Source organism: Gymnoscopelus braueri (genome assembly GCF_963280865.1).
Source record: "Gymnoscopelus braueri genome assembly, chromosome: 14".
In the NCBI taxonomy this organism is placed as follows: domain Eukaryota; kingdom Metazoa; phylum Chordata; class Actinopteri; order Myctophiformes; family Myctophidae; genus Gymnoscopelus; species Gymnoscopelus braueri.
In genome coordinates this window covers 33997088-34019038 of record NC_137619.1, presented here as the reverse complement: position 1 = coordinate 34019038, position 21951 = coordinate 33997088, and the positions used below count along the sequence as shown (strand labels likewise).

Here is a 21951-nt window from a genome sequence, read left to right as displayed (position 1 = left end):
TCCAGAGCTGGAATGGAGCTCTGACCTCAGTCCCAGAGGACCACAATGGAAACGAGCCTTTTTGTGTTATTCTTATAACAATCATTGTACACTTGTACCTCTGTATCCTACTGTTAATAAAGTATTCCATCAATCTGTTTACTCAAACTGTTTACTGTACATATTTTTTTTTTGTTTTTGTTTTTGATGATGTTTTGCATAGTAGTGTATATCTGTCTGTCATTAAATGTCTCTATGAATTGAGTACAAAGGACCCCAATGGAAACAAGTCATCTTTCTTGGGTTTTAAATACTCTTAGCTGACCTTGCACTATACTTTCATGTTTTTTAGTTTTTTTTTGCAAACTGCTAATAATTCAATCAATCAAAAAACCATGCTGGCCGTAACACACCTCCATCCCTGCATTCAACAAGCTACATAAGGAAGGGGGAGTTGTCACTCAGATTCCAAGTGACCAATGGAGAGGTGTCTTACATCTATCAGCGTAGGACCCGCCTTCTGAACTTTAACCCCTCACACAAACAAATCCAAGAGAGAGAGAAAAAAATCGAGACCAAAGACATAGGTTTTGAGAGAGAAGGCATTTTGCAATCAGAAAAAACAACTTTCATTCGCAAATGAGGAAAAAAACATTAAAAACATTTTATTTCCCAAACATTTTACTAAGTATTTTGTTTTATGTAGTTTAAACAGTTTTTCCTTATTTCTTTACTCTTGAATTTTAAAAGTTTTGTTCTCAATAATTTTTTCTTTTCTTTCAAATCTTATATTTTTTTGCTTGCAAATATATTTTTTTGATTGCGTTTTTAATTTGTTTTAATTAAAAATATTTTTTTGTTCTGTTTATATAATTTCCTTTGCTTACAAATTATTATTTTTCGCTTGCTGTTTTAATTTGTTTTCATTCAAAACTATTCTTTGCTCTGTTTATATTTTTTCTCTCTCAAATGTTTTTCTTTTGTTTGGTTAATAAAGACACAAATGTAACTCCATAGGGACCCCCAGAAGCAAATATTTGAGTTCAAAAGGTTTGCTTTAAATATATATATGTTCAAAGATTTACAAAAATGTTCATGATTCAAAAATAGCAGATCTACAACTTCATGAGCTTGTATGTATGCTATTTTTTAATAGCCAAAGAAATCTAAAATGACACAGATTCTTTCCCGGTTTTAATGGGTTAAGCCAGCCACAATAAAACGCAACAGATGAAAGAAAACAAAAAATTGCTTCCTTTAGCTTCTGCTCAGCTCCTTGTACAATTACATGGGAATTCATTAAGCTACCGTTACAGTTAGAATTAATTCAGGCCAATCTACTCCCTCTTTATTGAAAAGGAAATAATGTGACTGTAATAATAATCCCAAAGATGCAATGCTATAACTATGAGAGTTATGCCGCCAACCATGCACCACTAAAAGGGACTGTATCCAAAAAATAGGATATGAGGCACACATGCACATACAAACTCAGTATGTTCATTTCAATCTTCAGTTTTCAGCACTTTGGTCACTACTTTAATAAGAATGTTGTTGGTTGTATCCCTTATACCTAAACCCCTTAGGTCTGCGAAGTTCATATATGGATTTTACATGGACATGAAAGGGTTTCCTTTAAGATGAGCAGCTGTACAGCAGTGGTGTAAAGTAAATAAGTAGATTGCGATGCGACGCATTGTGCGCTTGTAGATCTGCTATTTTCATTTTTTTTTAAACTCTTTATTTTCAGGTTTAAAAATGTTGTTAGACATGACATACAATCAAATAGTACAAAAAATCAGCAGTAAAAAAAAACATACAGATAATCATACAAAAACAAATAAAAAGAGGTCATGGGACATTCGATACCAGTAATAGAAGCAGAAACAGGATTTAAGACCAAATACAATAGGGAGGATGCAACCAGCCATCATCAGAGATCTGGCCCGCTATCTAAATAGTCCAGCCATTTCCCCCATCTTTTTTCACCCAACTCCTTTTGGAGCCTCAAAGAATAGGTCATCTGCTGTAGGAGATGCAATTGTCTCACAATACTGACAAATAGCCCCATAGTAGGGACATTTTTCTGCAACCAGTTCTTTGTGATGGCTTTTTTGCTTGCTGCAAGTAGGATCTTAAGTAAATAAGAGTCATCCTGACTCAGTCCATCCGGGGTTTGTCCAAGATACAAAGATTCAAATCTAGTATTGATACTGAAACCCAGAATTGTTTAGATAAGTGTTGCTACCTCCTTCCAGAAAGGTTGAATTGCAGGACAAGACCAAAAGACATGTGCATGATCGACCATAGTATCTCCACATTCTCTCCAGCAGTCCAGCTGGTTCCCAGTTTGTTTAGACTTCTGTTTGGGAGTGATAAAGAAGCGGATTTGTTTTTTCCAGCAAAAGTCTCTCCAGGTCAGGGAGTTAGTAGTCGTTGATTGCGTTTCCCATGAATCCACTTATGTCAATGTCAAGTTCTTTTTCCCATCGTTGTTTCACATATATCGTAGAATCCTTATTCAATGACATAATTCCATTGTATAGTAGATCTGCTATTTATATACATACATTTATATACATTTTAAACATCTGATAACTTGTGAAATGGGACATCCTGCATAATGAGTACTTTCTACTTTTGGTACTTTAAGTACATTTTGATACCAGTACTTTTGTACTTTTACCAAAGTAAATTTAGAATTCCCGACTTTTACTTGTAACAGAGAATTTCTACATTGCAGTATTGATACTTTTACGTAAAAGAAAAAAAGTAAAACATTTGAGTACTTTTTCCACCACTGCACAGGTGTTAAGTTCCTTCACATCACCGCGGAGACGGTTTGAATCCTCTGCGGTGTCTCCGGTTTGGCCGTCCGTCCTTATGAGCGTAACTGGCCGTGTTCACATGCGATTTGTGGAGCCATTCCCCATTACCAAAAAGTTGATTTACCCAACTTTTTTATGTCACCACCAGTTAATACAGAACCCGAACATGTGGAAAAAGGTCTACATTTACTACAGTAAATCCTCCAAACCTTCCATCCAGCTTGATACCAGTTCAGTAGGTTGTTGTCATGGCAACTGAGTGATAGCTCATTTACACTGAGTTTGCTGGGCAATCTGCCATGGATATCTATCTCCACTGAAGAATGTGTTTTATCGGCACTCCGTTGTGCCTAGTTAGAAAACACTTAGAAAACACCACTTAGAAAACACAAAACCAATGAAAAGATATGATTCATGGCATCCCTAATAATTCATAGCTCTAAAAGGAATCTCTTTAAATCTATACGATTTAACACTGATAAATGTGTACTTATGAGTACAGTAATTACTGTTGTAGTTATGAAGCAGCCTATCAGCTATTTTGGACTCAAAGAAGGTGCAATCTATATCCTGTACAGTTTTGCCGCCGCCGCTTGACATTGCAGTAATAAAATTGATGTATACGACTACTATTGGACTGCTCGATTTTTCCTCTCAGTAAGTCGAGTGAATATGAATTATGGCGTGGCCCGTCCCGAGACAAGGCTGATAGGACTTTGATGGTCCTCCGCGTTCCCTCTCTCTGTTTTTGGACAGTAATTTCCCCCCACTCTGCAAAAAAAAAAGGAAAAAGGATGGAGGCGATGTCAGCGGAGGCTTGATTGATGAGCCCATTTATTTTCGTTCAATTCCAAGGTGTGCTGCTGCGGCCCCGCGCGCGTCTCTGCCATGTTTTAAACATTCCCCCAGCGTGTCCCGCTGCAGCGCGGCTCCTTGGAGCCTGGGGTTAGAGGAGGCACTGAAGCTGAAGAGCTTCTGACCACACTCATGCAGAAAGTTTAAACGGGCAATCTGTATCGACGTGCGCTCGTGCAGCACAGCACGCACACACTCTGAAAGTAACACAGCGAAAGTTAACAGAGTCGGAGACGTTGGACACTTCTCTTGGTTACATTTGTGCACTCAGGGTTAAATTAAGACTGAGCATTTTACTGTATACTAAAAAGAGATATGAAGAGAGGGTTTTTGCTCTTTTTCTTTTACGACGGGTATGTAAGAGCGCATCCATGTCCGCTGCAGACAGCTCTCTTTTATGAGCTCACATATATTATCCATTTGGTTTGAAGCCTCACCAGATCCATTGCTCTGCGGGCGGCCCAGCCCGGCCCGGGCCTGTCCTGGCACGGCCTGTCCTGGCCCGGCCCTTCCCTTCCCTTCCCAACCACGTGATTAGAAAAATAACTTGAAATGCTTCCTATCTGCTTTTCCAAACTCATTACTTTTCTGTATGCTCGGCCGGTGGTTTTCCTGTGCGTGCGTGTGCAGTGCAGCGCGTGTGTACGTACGTACGTGCGTGCGTGCGCGCTGAGTTGGACCTGTTGTGTTCTGGTGGTTTCCGCATGGTGGGCCCATGCAGCATCCATCCAGTCCAATTTCCTCCAGCAGGAAAGGTTCTGTCAGAGCTGGGAACGAGGGGTGCAGCTTCTCCCTGTTGGACCTCCATGGAACACTTCCCCTCAAGACACTCCACTGACCTAGAAAGCACTAACACATGCACACTCTCTCACACACACACACACACACGCACACACACACACACACACACACACACACACACACACACACACACACGGGCATTCTGAGGTAAACTACTACCCAGACATTGGTACAAAAAGCCTAAAACCTCCAACTCAAATCCACACAGGACCATCTTTCTCTGTCTGTCTGTCTGTCTGTCTGTCTGTCTGTCTGTCTGTCTGTCTGTCTGTCTGTCTGTCTGTCTGTCTGTCTGTCTGTCTGTCTGTCTGTCTGTCTGTCTGTCTGTCTGTCTGTCTGTCTGTCTGTCTGTCTGTCTGTCTGTCTGTCTGTCTGTCTGTCTGTCTGTCTGTCTGTCTGTCTGTCTGTCTGTCTGTCTGTCTGTCTGTCTGTCTGTCTGTCTGTCTGTCTGTCTGCCTGCCTGCCTGTCTGTCTGTCTGTCTGTCTGTCTGTCTGTCTGTCTGTCTGTCTGTCTGTCTGTCTGTCTGTCTGTCTGTCTGTCTGTCTGTCTGTCTGTTTTCTCTACCACACACAAACAGCACATATTAAGTGCCAGCATGCACTCATTCACACAATGAGAGTATGCTCTCATACGCGCACAAGGACACGCGCACCCTTGCGCACGCGTGGCCGTGCACGCACACTTCCCATCTGTACTTTGGCAAGTACAAGTGAGTCCCACCCCAGTTCAGTCCAGCCAGCTGCCTCCTGTCCCCTGCCAACCCATCACTCCACTCTACTGTGGCTAGCCCAGATGGACTCACTTACACACACACACACACACACACACACACACACACACACACACACACACACACACACACACACACACACACACACACACACACACACACACACACACACACACACACACACACACACACACACACACACACACACACACCAGAAACCAGCGGAAGTGGTCCACCACTAACCTCCTCTCTCTCCTTCTTTTCTCCTCATCTTCTTTCCTCTTCATCTCCTCTCCTCTCCTCTGCTCTGCTCCCCCTTCATCATTTCCCCCTCTCGTCTCATTCTCTTTACATTTTGCCGTCTACAGTAAACACTTCATCCCTCTTCTGTCTCTATCAACCTTCACTCTCTGTCCCTGCACATCCCTAGAGACTCGATCGACAACAGCCAATCTACAAGGCAAGCTCACAACGCGTCTGCAAGGAGTCGTGTGAGCTTGTAGACATGCTATATTCTCTCTCTCTCTCTCCCTCTCTCTCCCTCTGCTGCCGTTTTCTTCCTAGATAGAACAGAACCATCGTTTGAGCTTTCCATCCTGTCTGTCTTGACGTGTGTCTGAGATCTGTTTCCTGTCACAGGGATGCATCAAAAAGGCTTTTCCCTCGACTGTCAGGGTGATTTAAGTGATCTGCGAAAAGTCTTCTCTGTCTGGTGTTTAGCTACAGTCGGGATCAAGATCTCAGGCCCGAAATCCCTCCGGTCAGACTTTTCTCTCTCGGCTCTCGCCCTTTTTCCCCTTTTTAACATTCAGACACGGATGTCTCCCCGGCCAGACTTAGGAGGGAGCGTGTCAAATAAAAACCTGAATGGCTTTTGTTCTCAATTTAGCCGGCTCGCCGTGCCTGGGCAGAGATTGGACCCGGTCAGCGAGGGTGAAATACCCAAAGGCCACTCGGGGAGGGGTTGGGCCAAATATGATCCGCTGTTTAATTGGGGTTCCGGCAAGCGTGATGGAACTTGCAAAACTGCCCCGCATTTTAATGTCACAGAACTATTGTGGGTGGGCAGTGAAATATAGATGACTATTCTGGAGTTTGATGCAGGAAGGAAGGGAATCAGAGGCTTGGCTCAGAATTATTCTGGGATGACCGTCTTCCTGTCTCATTTGTATCTGTTCCATTTATGGAGCTTTTTATTGGCAGTGGCGTCCGATGGTAATTAAGTGTGCCTGCCATGTAATGGCAGTGGCACACTTGTTGCATTCCGCCATACTTAATAATCCAGGTATCCATGTCGCCACAAAAGTTCGTCCGTCCGTACAGGCCGCACGGTTTACACTACCGCAACAATAAATACATCAAAACGTGCGGCCAGGTCGGGAATCGTGTGCTCGGAAGTGAATTTCCGATACGCGTTACCATGGCGACGTTATTAGCCAAAAACTGCGAAACTCCGCCCCTTTTGGCCGCACGTACCGCGCAAAAAGTTTCTCCTCCCACACGGTTTACTCGTTAGTGTCAATGTATACATCAAAACGTGCGGGACGACCGGGCCACTTACCGCATTACTTTTCTCACCGTTTCGCGTTACCACGGCGACGTTATAGGCAAAACAACGTAGCCACGCCCCCTTTTCAGTCCAAAATTCAGACTTTTTCTACAAACCTACCCTTCATCATCATCATCCTCATCTAGGATGATGATGTAATGCACCTTTTACATTGAAATGGACCAGGATCTCTTCTCTCATCGGCCACATGGCCAACTGGTTATCAATGAGTTTGGGTGTTGGGGGTCCGGGGACCCCCAACCACGTAGCCACGCCCCCACCCACGTAGCCACGCCCCCTTACAGTCCCCCATTCAAACCCATGTTAAAGGTTACAGATCCGGTTAAGAGATCTGTCTTCACTTTTTTTTTCCCAAACTTTTTTTTTTCGATTTTTTTTTTTTTACACCAAAATACTCTCTGAGAGGTATGCAGCTCAATAGTCCAACCCGGACTTGGACCTCTTCACTTCCAGTTTGAAAAGTGCCCAAAATGCTCCGAAACTTCGCCTACCCCCCCTAAATGGGGGTCTGCGAACACATGCGTCACAACAGGAAGTGGATTTATCACTTCCGGTTTTGAAAAGTGCCCGAAATGCTCCAAAACTTCGCCTACCCCCCCTAAATAGGCGTCTGCAAACAAATGTATAATGGTAATTTTTTGCGTCAGACCTTCAGAAGTGGGTGAAACAAGCACTTGAAACCATTTGAGTAATTGTTTATATATTAAAATAAATTATTAGATTTTTTTCAAACACTGTTTTAGATGCCCATTTTTACCTTCAATTTTTCGTTTTTTTATTTTCCTTTTCTGAGTTTTGGTTTATTTTTTATTGATTTTATAATCATTATTTTGCAGTTTTTTTCTTGACGTTTTTGGCCGCCCGAGGGGACCAAAATGCTACTCCTCCTACACGGTTGTCACGGCCCCGCCAATGTATACATCAAAACGTGCGCAACGACCGGGCCAACCAGGCTATTACTTTCACCGTTTCGTGGTACCACGGCAAAGTTATAGGCAAAACCCTCAGCCAACGCAGGCACACTTAAATTTTCGTAGGAAATTTGTTTCTAGTATAATAATTATAATTATAATAATAATCCTACTATAAATGCGCAAAATCTGTCCGTGTGTCTGTGCGTCTGTAGTAAGCGTATCTCGAGAAACGTCTAACTTAAGTGTCAACTTGCTCTGGCAAGGCTACACGCCAGCAGCTGAATAAAGGAATAAAGAAAATGATCAACTGATAATTTCCTTGATTTCTTATCTGAGTATCAATTGTTACTAGCTGAGCACACACGGCCCAAAAAAACCAGCAGAGGAAGCATACCTGCAGCCGCATCCAGTGGTGGAAAGTAACTAAGTACATCTACTCAAGTACTGTACTTAAGTACAGTACTTTAAGTACATTTTGATGCCAATACTTTTGTACTTTACTCAAGTAAATTTTTAAACCAAACTTGTACTTGTAGGGTATTGATACTTGATTGATACTTTTACTTAAGTAAAAAAAAAAAAACAGTACTTCTTCCATCACTGCCCGCATCTAGACTCATGAAGGTGTCATTTAGTCTTTCCCATTGAAATATGCAGTCGAGCCCAATCAAACGAAGCTATATGGGACACTGAACCAGAACAGAAAACGTGTATGCCACCCTCTGGAAACCTGAGACTACAGTTATGCAGCGAGCCAATTAGATCTCCTCAGCTGAGCACACTCTCAGACATTTCTGCCAGGACACTTCTTCTCCAGCTGTTCCTGGGGCGACCTCGTTTCCTCTCTTCTTTGGGGTTCCATTTCAGGTCTTGTCGGGTGATGTTTGTGGCAGGTTTTCCCATAGAATGTTTTATTCAATGGGATCCTGTCTTCTTCTTAGCAATGAACAGCAGAAATATATTGTAGATGTACCACACATATATTTGTGCGTGCGTGCGTGCGTGCGTGCGTGCGAGCGTGCGTGCGTGCGTGCGTGCGTGCGTGCGTGCGTGCGTGCGTGCATGCGTGCGTGCATGCGTGACTGTGTATGTGCATGTGTAAATGTAGCCATTCACATACTGCTATGTATGCATATGTTGAGTTTATTTCGTATAATCAGTGTCAAAATAATTCACCTATCTCACATCCATCTGTCTCTGGATCTTCGAGCTCTGCATTTCTCCAACATATGAAAACATCATTTTCACTGGCCGGGCCAGCAGATATTTACAGCATGGCCAAATAGAGTGTACAACCCCGAAAGCTCAGGACCATATCCAAAAAAAGAAGGGGAGAGACAAATTCCTGCTCCAGACCTACTTTGTGGTAGTCCTATTCTCCACAACTGGAAATACCCTAAAATATACACAGTATATCACCTCTTAAGGGGCTCAAGTCTGTCTTTTCCATTGTGACTGTGGGCTTTTAGTTATCCCATCTCGCGGCACGCCCCCTCTTTTCCTCCCTGCTGGCTCCTTAACACTTTCTAGCTCATTGAGAAGCTGGCCCACACCACAGCACTATGGACTATATTGGATATCATGTGCAGAGAATATGTAGCCGTGCATAGACAGGTGGATATGGAAGTACCGTTGTTGTCCTTTTGTGTTGGCTGTAAAGCCTGATTAGTACTTCGTTGTACAGCTGTGTCATTCAGTGAAAATAATTGATTTAGCCATACTTTAGCCTGCTGCAACCCTCCTGATTTCGTGTATAAAGGGGCGTGTGTATAGAGCCGGCGAGAGACGGCGCCTGATCCCATTGGTTCACCGATCTGTCCGTCAACCCCCGCCCCGTTAACACAACATTACGAGCGACGCCCACTGCACTCTGGTTGGTTGGGAAATGAAACACTTCCTCATACCCAGTACAGGCTATAGTTGGGCCAGGCTTTTATTTTTTAGCAAAACTAAGCAATAAAAGCCTGGAGATCGAGGCTAGCCATACTTTGAAGTACAAATTAACTGAAATGTTGCTTTATTATCTTTTGTGTTGTTGTTACAATGTCTCCCCTTTTTTTCTTTTTTTTGTGGGCACTATGCCAATTCCCAATCCCCAATGTAGTCGCTATCACTGTTGACACCTACTGGTTGGTCTTCGTGAGGGTGTCGACAACCACATCGACAAAAACGAAATAAAAACTAAGCTGCGATGACTAAAACTAAGACTAATGTATATCGACAATTTCGTCAACAAATAAAAACTAGACTAAAATGTTATGGGGGCTAGTGGAGAAGAGATCCAGTAGAACTAAACGACAAGTCATTTTATGTTTGGTTGCGCTCGGGTGTTGCGCTCTGAAAATAGCAGATCTACAAGCTCACAACGCGTCGCACTGCGACACGTTGTGAGCTTGCAGATCAGCTATTTTCAGCATGCAACCAAGTGTAAAATCAGCCATTACGACGCCATCAAGGCCCGCCAAAATACATTTTAGTCGACTAAATCAACTGTAGATTTAGTCGCCTAAAATCTTATGATATTTAGTCAACTAAAACTAGACTAAAAGTAAATTATTTCAATGACTAAAATATGACTAAAACTAAATAAAAATTTGCTGTCAAAATCAACACTGTTCCACTTCCACACAAGATATCTCACAGATATCTTGCACAAAAGATTACTGAAACTTGGAGCAGGCCTCTGGGGGGCGGCTAGAGAGACTTGTTTAGTCTTGTTACATACAGTACATCTAGTACATCTGTTCTGCACCTTTTTCTACTTGGTTGTGACCATGTGTGACATTGCATCACAATACATGGAAACCAAGATGGATGTAGCGCTTCCTGCTAAGCAGCTAATGACACTCATTAACCTAACCACTTAACAACATGTTTGCTTCCGTCCCCTCTGCCTCTTTTCCCCATCTCCCTCTCTCTCTTTCTCTTTCTCTCCTTTCTCTCTCTCTCTCTCTTCCACCCTCTCCCTGTCTCGTTCTCTTTCTTATGCTATTTCCCTTTCTCTTTCTTTCTCTCCCTCTCTCTCTTTCAGTCTCTCTCCCTCTCTGTCTTTCACTCTCTCCCCCTCTATTTCTCTCATTCCCCTCTTTTTCTTTTTCTCTTTCTCTTTGTCTCTCTGTCTTCCGCTCCCTCCCTGTCTCCCTCTCTCTCTCTCATTCTCTCTCCCTCTCTCTCTTTCACTCTCTCCCCCCTCTCTCCCTCTCTTTCCACTCCATCTCTCTCTCTTTGTCTCTACCTTCCTCTCTCTTTCTCCCCAAACCATCAGAACCCATCTTGAGATGAATAGCACTTTGGAATAGTACTGTGTCTATATTGCACTTTGAATGCATCAGCACTTTTTCTTTACCAATGTTGTCTGCACTCTCTGTACTTTTTAATGTTTTTTAAATGGCTTTGCCTCTTTTTAATGTGTCTGTTGTTTTTAAATGTGACAAGCACCATCAGTTGTGTTTTACTCCCTTGTATGCCTAGTGTGTATTATGGAAGTGACAATAAAACTCTCTCTCTCTCTCTCTCTCTCTCTCTCTCTCTCTCTCTCTCTCTCTCTCTCTCTCTCTCTCTCTCTCTCTCTCTCTCTCTCTCTCCCTCCCTCCCCTGATACCTGACAGATGTGAACGAGTGTGATCTCCTGAGCAGTGTGTGTGGCGAGGCTCAGTGCGAGAACGCAGAGGGTTCCTTCCTGTGTGTCTGTCCGGAGGGCCAGGAGTACAACTCCATGACAGCCGAGTGTAACCCCACCCCTACAGGTGACCACCCACACACACACACACACACACACACACACACACACACACACACACACACACACACACACACACACACACACACACACACGTCAGTCAGAGCTGATGTTGTCCCCATTGCATTCTCACTCTCAGGTCATACTATAGTGATGAGTTGTGGCAAAAATCACCCATTGTGTGTCCCGTTTGACACGGCGTTCCCCTGTCACATCGCACCGAGTGGCGTGAAGCCCGCTTCTGCAGAGTGAGCATCGTTCAAGATGAATACTGATGGCAATGGCACCATGAATCATCACATTGTCATCAACATGCAACGCGACAGTTGCCCCGTTTCCCTGTTGCATTAGATTAGTGTGTATTGTCTTCAGGGTTGCCAGATCTGCTTATTATAATTTCCCTGCCAGATTTTATTTGAAAATAGCCGATCTACAAGCTCACAACGCGTCGCAATGTGAGCTTGTAGATCTGCTATTTTCAAATAGCAGATGTATATGTTAAAGTGCTCATGTGGCCCATAGTTGCTGCTTTTGGGCTGGTTTTCCTAGACCTGGTTGCTTGTTTCTCTCACAGAATCTGGCAACACTGATTGTCTGATGCTGTGTTCACACGGGCAGATACAGATACATGCTACCATTCATTTTCAATGGAAGCCAGCGACATGAAGATACAAAGCGACATCTGACGTTTGTACAAAAGATACAAAGCTACAAGTTGAAGTTGAGCTGGGTTCAACTTCCAGATACAAAGATACAAAACTTACAACTGTAGCTCCGATGACGGACGCACGCTTGATGACGTCAACGACCGTGTTGAGCAACACAGATACAAAGCGACAGAGCAACAAATATGCTGTGTATCTGTAGTATCTTTGTATCTGCCTGTGTGAACGCAGCATAACACAGTTGTTCTCAACCTGTGGGTCGGGATCCCCAGGGGGTCCCCCACATGATCTTGACAGTGAAGTGACAATTTAAGGGCTTTTAAGACCTTTCAATACAAAAAAAAAAAGAAGAAATTAAATGAAAAAAGATCATTACTGAAAAAAGTAATCAACAAACTTTACTAAAAACTGGTCAAACATTGGCCAAATTGTCGAAGAAATTTTGAATCTGAATTTTCACAAACTAAATGTAATGCCTCAACCCCTACAATTCCACGTGCGTGTCAGGGTGAAGGGGGTCCCCAGTTCATTATGTGATTATTTTGGGAGGTCAGAGCCTGTAAAGGTTGACAACCACTGTGTGTTTGTTGGACTCTAACACAGGGGAGTTCCGTTGCGTCAGAGGGGTGACTCATGATCAGTTTTAGAACATAACTCATCACCCATTTGTTGCAATGTGTTGTGGTCTCAGTATCTCCACCATCACATCCCTGCTAACTGAATGTTAGATCAGATGTTATGACCAGATCAGAATGTTTGTAAACAAAGCGTGCGCGAGGCGATATTTCCGGGTAGAATGTCTATTTTGTCTAGATGTTTACATAAAATAAAGTATCCAGGACATTAGCTATGTCTAGTTTGTCCGCCTGAGGATATTTAGAACAAAGTAATATATTTCTAATACTCAATAACAATAGCATAAGTGTCTTTTTCGTCGAGAAATAAGGTTAATGAATAATACTGCTCAAAGCTGCCTGCGTTGCCTACCCGGAAATATATTTTTGGCTGTGGTGATGTCATTATGATTTGGTCTATTGATTATTTATTTTAGCTCAGGGGAAGGAAAAAGGTTTTTGCAGGATTACTCTTCAACTTGTACAAAATGAGATGTCAGCTACAATTCATCACATTTTAAATGTGGGTTCCAGTTGGGTTTTTATACCACAGTGTTTTCACCAAGGATTACTCGAAGAATTTAGTTGCACAACATTATCTACTGTAAAGTTGGTATAAAACTAAACCATAGGGCAGTAGTTTGTCATCCTAGTTCGTCACTCTTGGTCCATAGCGTGATTTATTCATTCATTCAGACATGTTCATTCATGTCCATACAGTGTTAGTATATCCTCCATGTGCTTGCAGTGGGATGCCATTCCACGTATCCTCTTACATTATAAAACGTATTCCCAGCTATCTTTACTCTGGGGTGGTGGCCAACTGATTGCACCAGAGCACCAAATTAGTCCTAATAAGTGTGCTGTTAATATGGTTTCCTGTTTGGAAGGCCGGCAGGATGTCATGCCATTTGGAAGCCCTCTTTGGGTACATACACACATGATGGGATACCGTCCGTAAGACGGGCGGAAGTCCCATACACACCCATGTTATCGCGACCGTTCTTCCGGTTTTAAACTTAACATGGGTGTGTATGGGACTTCCGCCCGTCTTACGGACGGTATCCCATCATGTGTGTATGTACCCGTAGGCTGCCTGAAGGACCCCACAGTGAGGGACAGTGTTGCCATATCTGCTTATTATAAGCGACTTTGGGCTTGTTTTTCTTGCATGTAAATATTGGTGGTTGCGGTTTCTGTTTTTTTTTGGGCTTGTTTCTAAAGTGTAGTTGCTTATTTGGGCTTGTTTCATAAATGTTGTTTAAACCAGTGGTTCTCAAATATTTTCATGTCAAGGACCTCCAAATTAATTCGAATTTGTCCACGGACACCCATCTAAAAGTATTTTGTGCCAGGGACCCCCGTACCAGATTTGTGTTGTTAAAATGTTTAAAAAAATATACAAAATGTGTCACTTTTTTCACAAATGTATTTTGAAAATAGCAGATCTACAAGCTGCGACGTGGTCGTTTCTTTTGGGCTTGTTTTCATAGACCTGGTTGCTTATTTCTCTCGCAAAATCTGGCAACACTGGTGAGGGACTGCCCTATTTGTGCCTAGGTATAATAAAACACACATTTCATGGCGGACGAGAATCTCAACTAGAGTTAAAACAGCCAGGACTAATAGTTTCTCCCAGAACTATTTCTTCTTTCAGACCATGAGAAACTTTAGTAAATCGTAATAGACATTACATTTAAATGCATTAATCCTTTCTAGTGGTACCATAACCTCTTACTGTAAGCCCTATATACTGTACGTCATACGATGAATAGGGTAAATACCCAGTCTACAAGCTCAGACATTTTGTTATGTTTCTGAAGAAAATGTGAAATCTTCTGAAAACATTGGCCTATAATGCCATGCCCAAAATAAGAATGCCAGTGTTAAAGTGGTTAACTCATCATGCAAAACAACTCATGTTCTCTATTACCGGCTTTATCATGGTTACATAATTTGTGAAGCGAGGAAATAGGAGGCATGCACTGTGTTCAACAAACAGACGTTACGTAATGATAGGGTGATATCCATGGAGGAATGTAAAATTGGCCATTTCCATGGGTTTTTTTCTAAGTAAAAGTGGTGTTTTGTCTCCACATGGACAATTGGAAACAAATCGCTAGCTATTTGTAATTATTTATTGCATTCACCAGGCTGGGCTGAAACCTATTACTGAGCAAGAGGAAAGGATGTGTGCGTGCGTGCGTGTGTGTGTGTGTGTGTGTGTGTGTGTGTGTGTGTGTGTGTGTGTGTGTGTGTGTGTGTGTGTGTGTGTGTGTGTGTGTGTGCGTGTGCGGGCGTGCGCGTGTGTACGTGTGTACATATGTGTACATTTAAGTGTGCATGTTTATTTGCATGCATGTGAGTGTGTTGAAGTGATGTTTATGTTGGATCATTATCACTGAATGTGTATAAGGATGCAAAGTATCAAAAAGTTAATTCAAATGTGAAAGCATGTGCTTGCGTGCGTGTGTGCATGCATCATGTATGAGTGTGTGCGGCCGTGCACGCGCATGTGCGTGTGTGTGCTTCTGCTTTCTTCAGGTATATGATTAAGGCAGTGAAAGCAGCTGTGTACTTTTAAGAGCCTGGCTCCATCCATCATGGGCCCTATCGGCTCTGCAGCTTCTAATTGTCCCACTTTACAGCCCTGCGTGGGAAATGTCACCTGAGGGGTGGGGGGTGAGGGTGAGGGGTGGGGGGTGAGGGTGAGGGGTGGGGGGTTAGGGTTGGAGGGTTAGGGTGAGAGTGGAAGAGAGACGAACAGAATGTCAGAGAGAGAACGGGAGGGGGTCTGATTGATTACTGTTATAACGCATAGTGGTTTCTGTGTCATTTTATACTTTGGCTATTCAAAAATAGCAGATATATAAGTACACTTCATGCCGTGCTATGAGCTTGTAGATCTGCTATTTTTTATTTTATTTGACTGCATTTTAACTAAAATCTTTGCTTCTCGGGGTCCCTGGAACAAAATATTTTGAGATGGGGGTCCGCAGCCAAATACATATCATTTTGGGGGTCCTTGACATGAAAAGGTTTGAGCACCACTAATATAGCAACATAGGTTTTTCAGAAAACTGTTAGGATTTAAGATTTTTTTTAAATCGGCCTCAGGTCTTAATGGGTTAACCACTTGAGCTCTAATTTATACATAATAGTATAAATAACCGATCAACAAGCTTTTTTGTTTGTTTTTCTTTTCTTTCTTTTTACACTTTTTGAAACTTTTTTGCCTTTGATGACACTCAAAAATGGGGACACCATGCAGGTTGAAAGTGATTAATAAGAGCAAGGTTCTGCGGTTACAGAGTGCCACACTGAAGATACACTGATACTGCCAGCCAAATGAAGTCACGTTTAATTAGTGAATCCCCAAAGTTGTTCAAGCCTGTGGCGCTGTTTTCCATGTTTAGTGGAACCCAATTGATTAGACATAATTAACTATTTTAACAGCACAAGCCTGCTTATTTTCAGTATTCCTATGTGACATGTTACATACCTGTGATGTTAAGCAATACCTCCCCTCCTTGCAGTTCACAAAGCACAGTATTTCCTAAAGATCTAACATCTACCAGAGCTCAGAGCTTTAACATATCATTACCCCCTCCAGCTCTCTCTCTCCTCGACTAATGACACTCATTAGCCTAACCAATTACAACATTATACCCCCCCACTCTCTCTCTCTCCTCTCTCTGCCCAAAAGCGCTCTCTGAAAAAGAGAGCAGATGAGTGCTGCCAACTTTGGCGTAGCTCCTTTTGGGAATAACATAATAACAGGTTATATAATGTAAAAAGGGAGTCTTGATCAGATGGTCCTAACTGTTCCCTTGTTAATTTAATTTGAACATTGTCGATGTTTCAACCACACTAGGCTCTTTGCCAAGATAATATGTTTTTTCATGGTGGAGGGGTGTCGGGTTATGGGTGTGCTTTATTATACTGTAGGTTAATGATCTTGGAGGGGTTAGTAACTTTATTAATCTCCACTTGTCACACAAAGCATGCTGGGAATCGTCCTGCATGCCTATATCGTATTGACAGCCATCAATTAGACCTACAGTACATGTACTGTATACACATGTTGTATGTACATATTCTGTGTACAAAAGCTAACTACGTCATCATGAGGCAGGTACATGTAATCAAGTAGAGGTTTCCACATTGTTGTAGAAATTGTTCCGTTACCCTTGGAACTCGCACTCCGTCTCTCCATAGACAAAACTTTAACCCATTAAAACTGGGGAAGTGTCTGTGTCATTTTAGATTTTTACAGATATACAAGCTACTGATTTAGAAGGCATTTGTAGAATGGCCCTCAGGGTCTTAATGGGTTAAAGAAAATCACTGTACCAACCTTCATTAAAGGTTTATCCATGATCCTTTTCCATGCCAAAACCAGTATTTTAGCTTTAGAAGTATATGCTCTCTACATACATACCTAATGCAGTAATGACAGTGGTGCTCAAACTTTTTCATGTCAAGGACCCCCAAAATTATATGTATTTGGCCACGGACCCCCATCAAAATAGTTTGTTCCAGGGACCCCCAGAAGCAAAGATTTGAGTTAAAAATGTTCGCTTTAAAAATATATATATTCAAAGATTTGCACACATTTTCACGATTTTTCAAAAATAGCAGATCTACAAGCTCGTAGCGCGGCACTCGGTGCCGCGCTATGAGCTTGTATATCTGCTATTTTTGAATAGCCCAAAGTGTAAAATAATGCTTTTTAGCTCAAATCTAAAAATGACACAGTTCCAGGTCTTAATGTTAAGCCACGTCTTACTTCACAATCTCAATCTTGTCTAACCTCTCTCTTCTTCTTCTTCTGTCTCTCTCTATGTCTCCCTGTCTGTCTCTTTGTCTGTCTGTCCCTCAGTGTCGGCGGCGGAGCGTAAAGAGTGCTACTTCCGTCTGAACGATGAGAACCTGTGTGAGAGCGTGCTGACCAGCCATGTCACCCTGGAGGAGTGCTGCTGCACGCTGGGAGCCGGCTGGGGCGACAACTGCGAGGTCCACCCCTGTCCTGTTAATGGAACTGGTGAGGAACCAGATAGGGCACAGGGGTCTTCAACAGGAGGTCCAGGACCCCTAGGGGGTCCTCAGAGTTACTACAGGGGGGGCCGCCAAATCTTTGTGTGATAGGATATATATATTTTTTACATTAACCACTTGAACCCTAGCATCCCTATTCTGAGGAGAACTGTAGCCAAAGAGGTTATTAGCTATTTGGCAAAGAGGTTTGGTGTAGAGGGGGAAAAGAGCAGACCAAGTACAGAGCCAAAGGTCACTTTTACTAAGTATTGAGGGTTTAAGTGGTTAAAAAACACAAATTTACACATGATGAAGCTATCTTTGAAATCTATGAAAAAGTGTAATCTGCAACACAATTGTGTACAATATGTAGTGGGGGGGGGGGGTCCCTGCTTCATCTCTCTCTCAGCTAAGGGGTCCTTGGCCTGAAAAACGTTTAAGACCCCTGAGAAAGGGTGTGGTAGATCGACCAGGAAAGATATAGATTCATAACAGGCACATGTACCATGGCTTGATTGGCCGGAGGGTATGCATGATATTATCAAAATTGGCATGTGGGCATCACTAACGTAATATCCGGATTTGATTGGCCAACCTGCGTGTGACGCAGTGCTCTGATCAGTGCTACTAGATTTTCTGAAAAACGCACAGCTGTGCTCTGATCACCGTTCTGAATTGATGTTCATAATACGAGAATTTTACTGGATACAACATGGATTTCAATATAACTCACAACATTTGGGACTCATCAGACTGTTAAATAACAGTGGAAAGTGACTGTGCAATAACTTTCTATACTTTGCACTATGCACTTACTTTGACTGATAATCTTTCCCTGTGTTTATTGTTTATTGAGTGTTTTAGGTCGTTTTATCGTGTTTTTATTATCATGTTTTTATTGTGTTTTTCACATGTATGTACCTGAACAGTGCATCTATAAGTCACAATAAAGTGAATCTGAATCTGAATGTATTTCCCCTTTCAGACCAGTTCAACCAGCTGTGTCCATCTGGCAGAGGTTCCATCCCTACTGCAGAGACAGTGTATGGAGTGCGCCCTGCCGAGTGCTACAGAGGCAGCATGCACACTGCTGAATGCTACAAAGGTATGTATAGTTTGTACTGTATACTGTATGTATGTGTGCAGGGGTGTAATGGTTTTAATGACGTCACGCGCACATCGCGCGCACACCGCTAGTCTATGTAAATCTTCTGAAGGAATGCCTTGAATTATAGGAGCTGAAACTGAAAGTTTGCCTTGAGTGAGTATCTTTCTCTTCTTGGACAGTGGCTGAGGCATTGTTGCGTGCAGACAGGATACTGGCAGCAAAGGCTCGTCGGCTAATGAAGCCAAAATGCTGTGTTGTTGCTTACTGTGTACGAGGAGTGAGGATGCATTTTGCACACTCACTTGTAAACCTGTTATGCAAAGTAGACATTTTGGTACTTGGGCTCATGAATCTTGGCTCATGAATGGAGCATGTGCGTGCACATCCGTACCTGTGCGTGCGCGTGGAGAAAAAAAAACTGAGGGGACACCGTGATGTCACGTGAAGCGACCAGTGCACACCTGTACTGTATGTGTGTATGTTTAACTGAAATCTTCTGATTTTGGAGCGGGGTGTCATCTGCAACCTGTGGGCCGGGGGGCCCACTGGTGGGCCATGAGAATATTGCAAGTACTACTGTAGGCCCCCAAATAATAGGCAAACTGTGATACTGATGGTGTTAAGTGGTCACATGGGTGGACCGCAAACACTTTAAAGATTTTAAAGTGGGCCCTGCTCCATAAAAAGGTTGGGAACCACTGATCTATTGTACATCAATGGTGGCCATAGTTCCAGCTGTGACACATAGAGTAAGCTATGTTACACTATACCGACTAGCTGATGCCACATTATCTCCTCATGTGCTCACCTCTCCTCTGGTCTCCCCTCATGTCTCCTCCTTTCTCCACTTTTCCTATCACTGTCTGTCGTCTACTTTTGATTTATGCTCCTAACATGTAAATTACATGTAAATTAACTTATGCTCAGTGTGTGTGTGTGTGTGTGTGTGTGTGTGTGTGTGTGTGTGTGTGTGTGTGTGTGTGTGTGTGTGTGTGTGTGTGTGGGGGGGGTGTGTGTGTGTGTGTGTGTGTGTGTGTGTGTGTGTGTGTGTGTGTGTGGGGGGGGGGTGTGTGTGTGTGTGTGTGTGTGTGTGTGTGTGTGTGTGTGTGTGTGTGTGTGTGTGTGTGTGTGTGTGTGTGTGTGTGTGTGTGTGTGTGAGAGAGACACAGACAAGACAGACATACTGCCTGCCAAACATATTCTGTGAGCATCCATGGGAATATGTGTTCAATTAGTGGAGCTGCTTGCACGGCTGATCGTGTTCTCATGTGTAAACACCAACGCCCAGACACACCAGTAGTGGAAACACAAACAAATACTGTATGTACACATACAAGTGCGCGCGCGCACACACACACACACACAAGTAGACGCACACAAAGTAGACACACACAAAGCAGACACACACAAAGCAGACACACACAAAGTAGACATAACAGTACTGTACTGTAACTGAAAACTGATGGTTCTATCCTCAAAGCTTTCCTAGCTGTCAACAGCCTCAGGGCGCATTCAAACTTTGGCCTCTTTAAGTCCTGAGGCTTCATAATTATTCCTCAGTTTTAGTCTAGTCTCACCCCAGACGCTATTATTTTTTACGCTTCAGATTCCTGTGTTTTGATGTGCAAATAAGATACGCATAAATCTGAAGACAATTGTTATTTCATCTGATCTGTGCACAAGTGTGTGTGCGTGTTTGCCTGCACATAAACCAAAGCACGCAGGGAGCATGTGTGAGTGTGGAGCACAGTAAAATTACACTGTGTGTGTGCGTGCGTGTATGCGTATGAGTGACTTCCTTCTTCATCTTTTTTTTGCATGAAGGATAAGGCATTTTAATAACAGCTACGCATGATTTGTAGCACGTACTGTACGACTGCCCCAGAGACAAAACATACTGATGTATCAGACTCTGTTTGTTAACCCTGGTTGTGCTGTTCTCCTCTCCCTGGCTGTACTGTAGATGCAGATGAGTGCAGTCTGTTTGTTAACCCTGGTTGTGCTGTTCTTCTCTGGCTGTATACAGTAGATGCAGATGAGTGCAGTCTGTTTGTTAACCCTGGTTGTGCTGTTCTTCTCTGGCTGTATACAGTAGATGCAGATGAGTGCAGTCTGTTTGTTAACCCTGGTTGTGCTGTTCTTCTCTGGCTGTATACAGTAGATGCAGATGAGTGTTTGTTAACCCTGGTTGTGCTGTTCTCCTCTCCCTGGCTGTATAGATGCAGATGAGTGCAGTCTGTTTGGGCAGGAGGTGTGTAAGGGAGGCTTCTGTCTGGACACCCTGGGAAGCTATGAGTGCTACTGTAAGACCGGACAGGACTACGACCCCGCCAAGCTGGAGTGCAGAGGTGAGTGTCAACCTTAAGGCTACTCTGTAAAATCGTGAGTGTTAAAGCTGTACTATGTAACTTTTTTTGTAGTGAATAGAATGTTATTTTGTCTAATATCTGGTAGAGTATTTTAATAGGATCCCTTGCTAATAAGCCCAAATATGCCTTAATACATTATAATTGCCCTCTATAACAAAAGTTTTAAATTAAAAACACACTTAAATATTGTATTTATTTTCGAAATGGTCCATCCTTTTACTCAAGAGGGACAATGCCTGTCGCTAGTTGATGATTTCATTCATTTGTCCATGTGTGGTCCAGCCCTATGGAATGCATGTCCTTATAAAAAAACAACTTGATACTTCCTGATTGATATGAGCATCGAAACAATATTTTAATACGTTTCATTAGCACATCCATTCTTACATTCCATAGGCCTGGACCACACATGGACAAATGACATCATCAACTTGCGATGGGCATTGTCATAATTCTTTGAGCGACACTTGTTGAAAACAATTGTGCACCAAAGAACAGATGAAGCATCTGGCTCACAGCAGCATGCGTTGTGAGCTGGCAGATCAACTATTTTGGGTGTGCGACAGCGCACAAATAAGTACAATTCAAGCATAAATTATTAACAGAGCATAACTAGAAAAGTATGCTCCTCGGAGCACAGGTCTCCGCCAGACCAGGTTGACCAGACCATGTGAAAAGTGTAGCCTACTGTGAGTGTGCGTGCAAAGTTTCACAGCCATCGAGAGCTGCGTTCTTGATTTG

The 21951-nt window shown here is 42.8% G+C and overlaps 1 protein-coding gene across 4 annotated transcripts in view; it reads left to right on the top strand.

Annotated features, from left to right (window-relative positions):
* ltbp1 (latent transforming growth factor beta binding protein 1) overlaps positions 1–21951 on the top strand; it is a 167653-nt gene that overhangs the window by 133376 nt on the left and 12326 nt on the right. For all 4 annotated transcript variants that reach the window (XM_080448614.1, XM_080448613.1, XM_080448615.1 and 1 more), the window contains 4 exons: positions 11287–11424; positions 17579–17740; positions 18719–18838; positions 21061–21189. In XM_080448614.1, coding sequence (XP_080304740.1) covers positions 11287–11424; positions 17579–17740; positions 18719–18838; positions 21061–21189 — 549 coding nt within the window. The remainder of the gene's footprint in view (positions 1–11286; positions 11425–17578; positions 17741–18718; positions 18839–21060; positions 21190–21951) is intronic.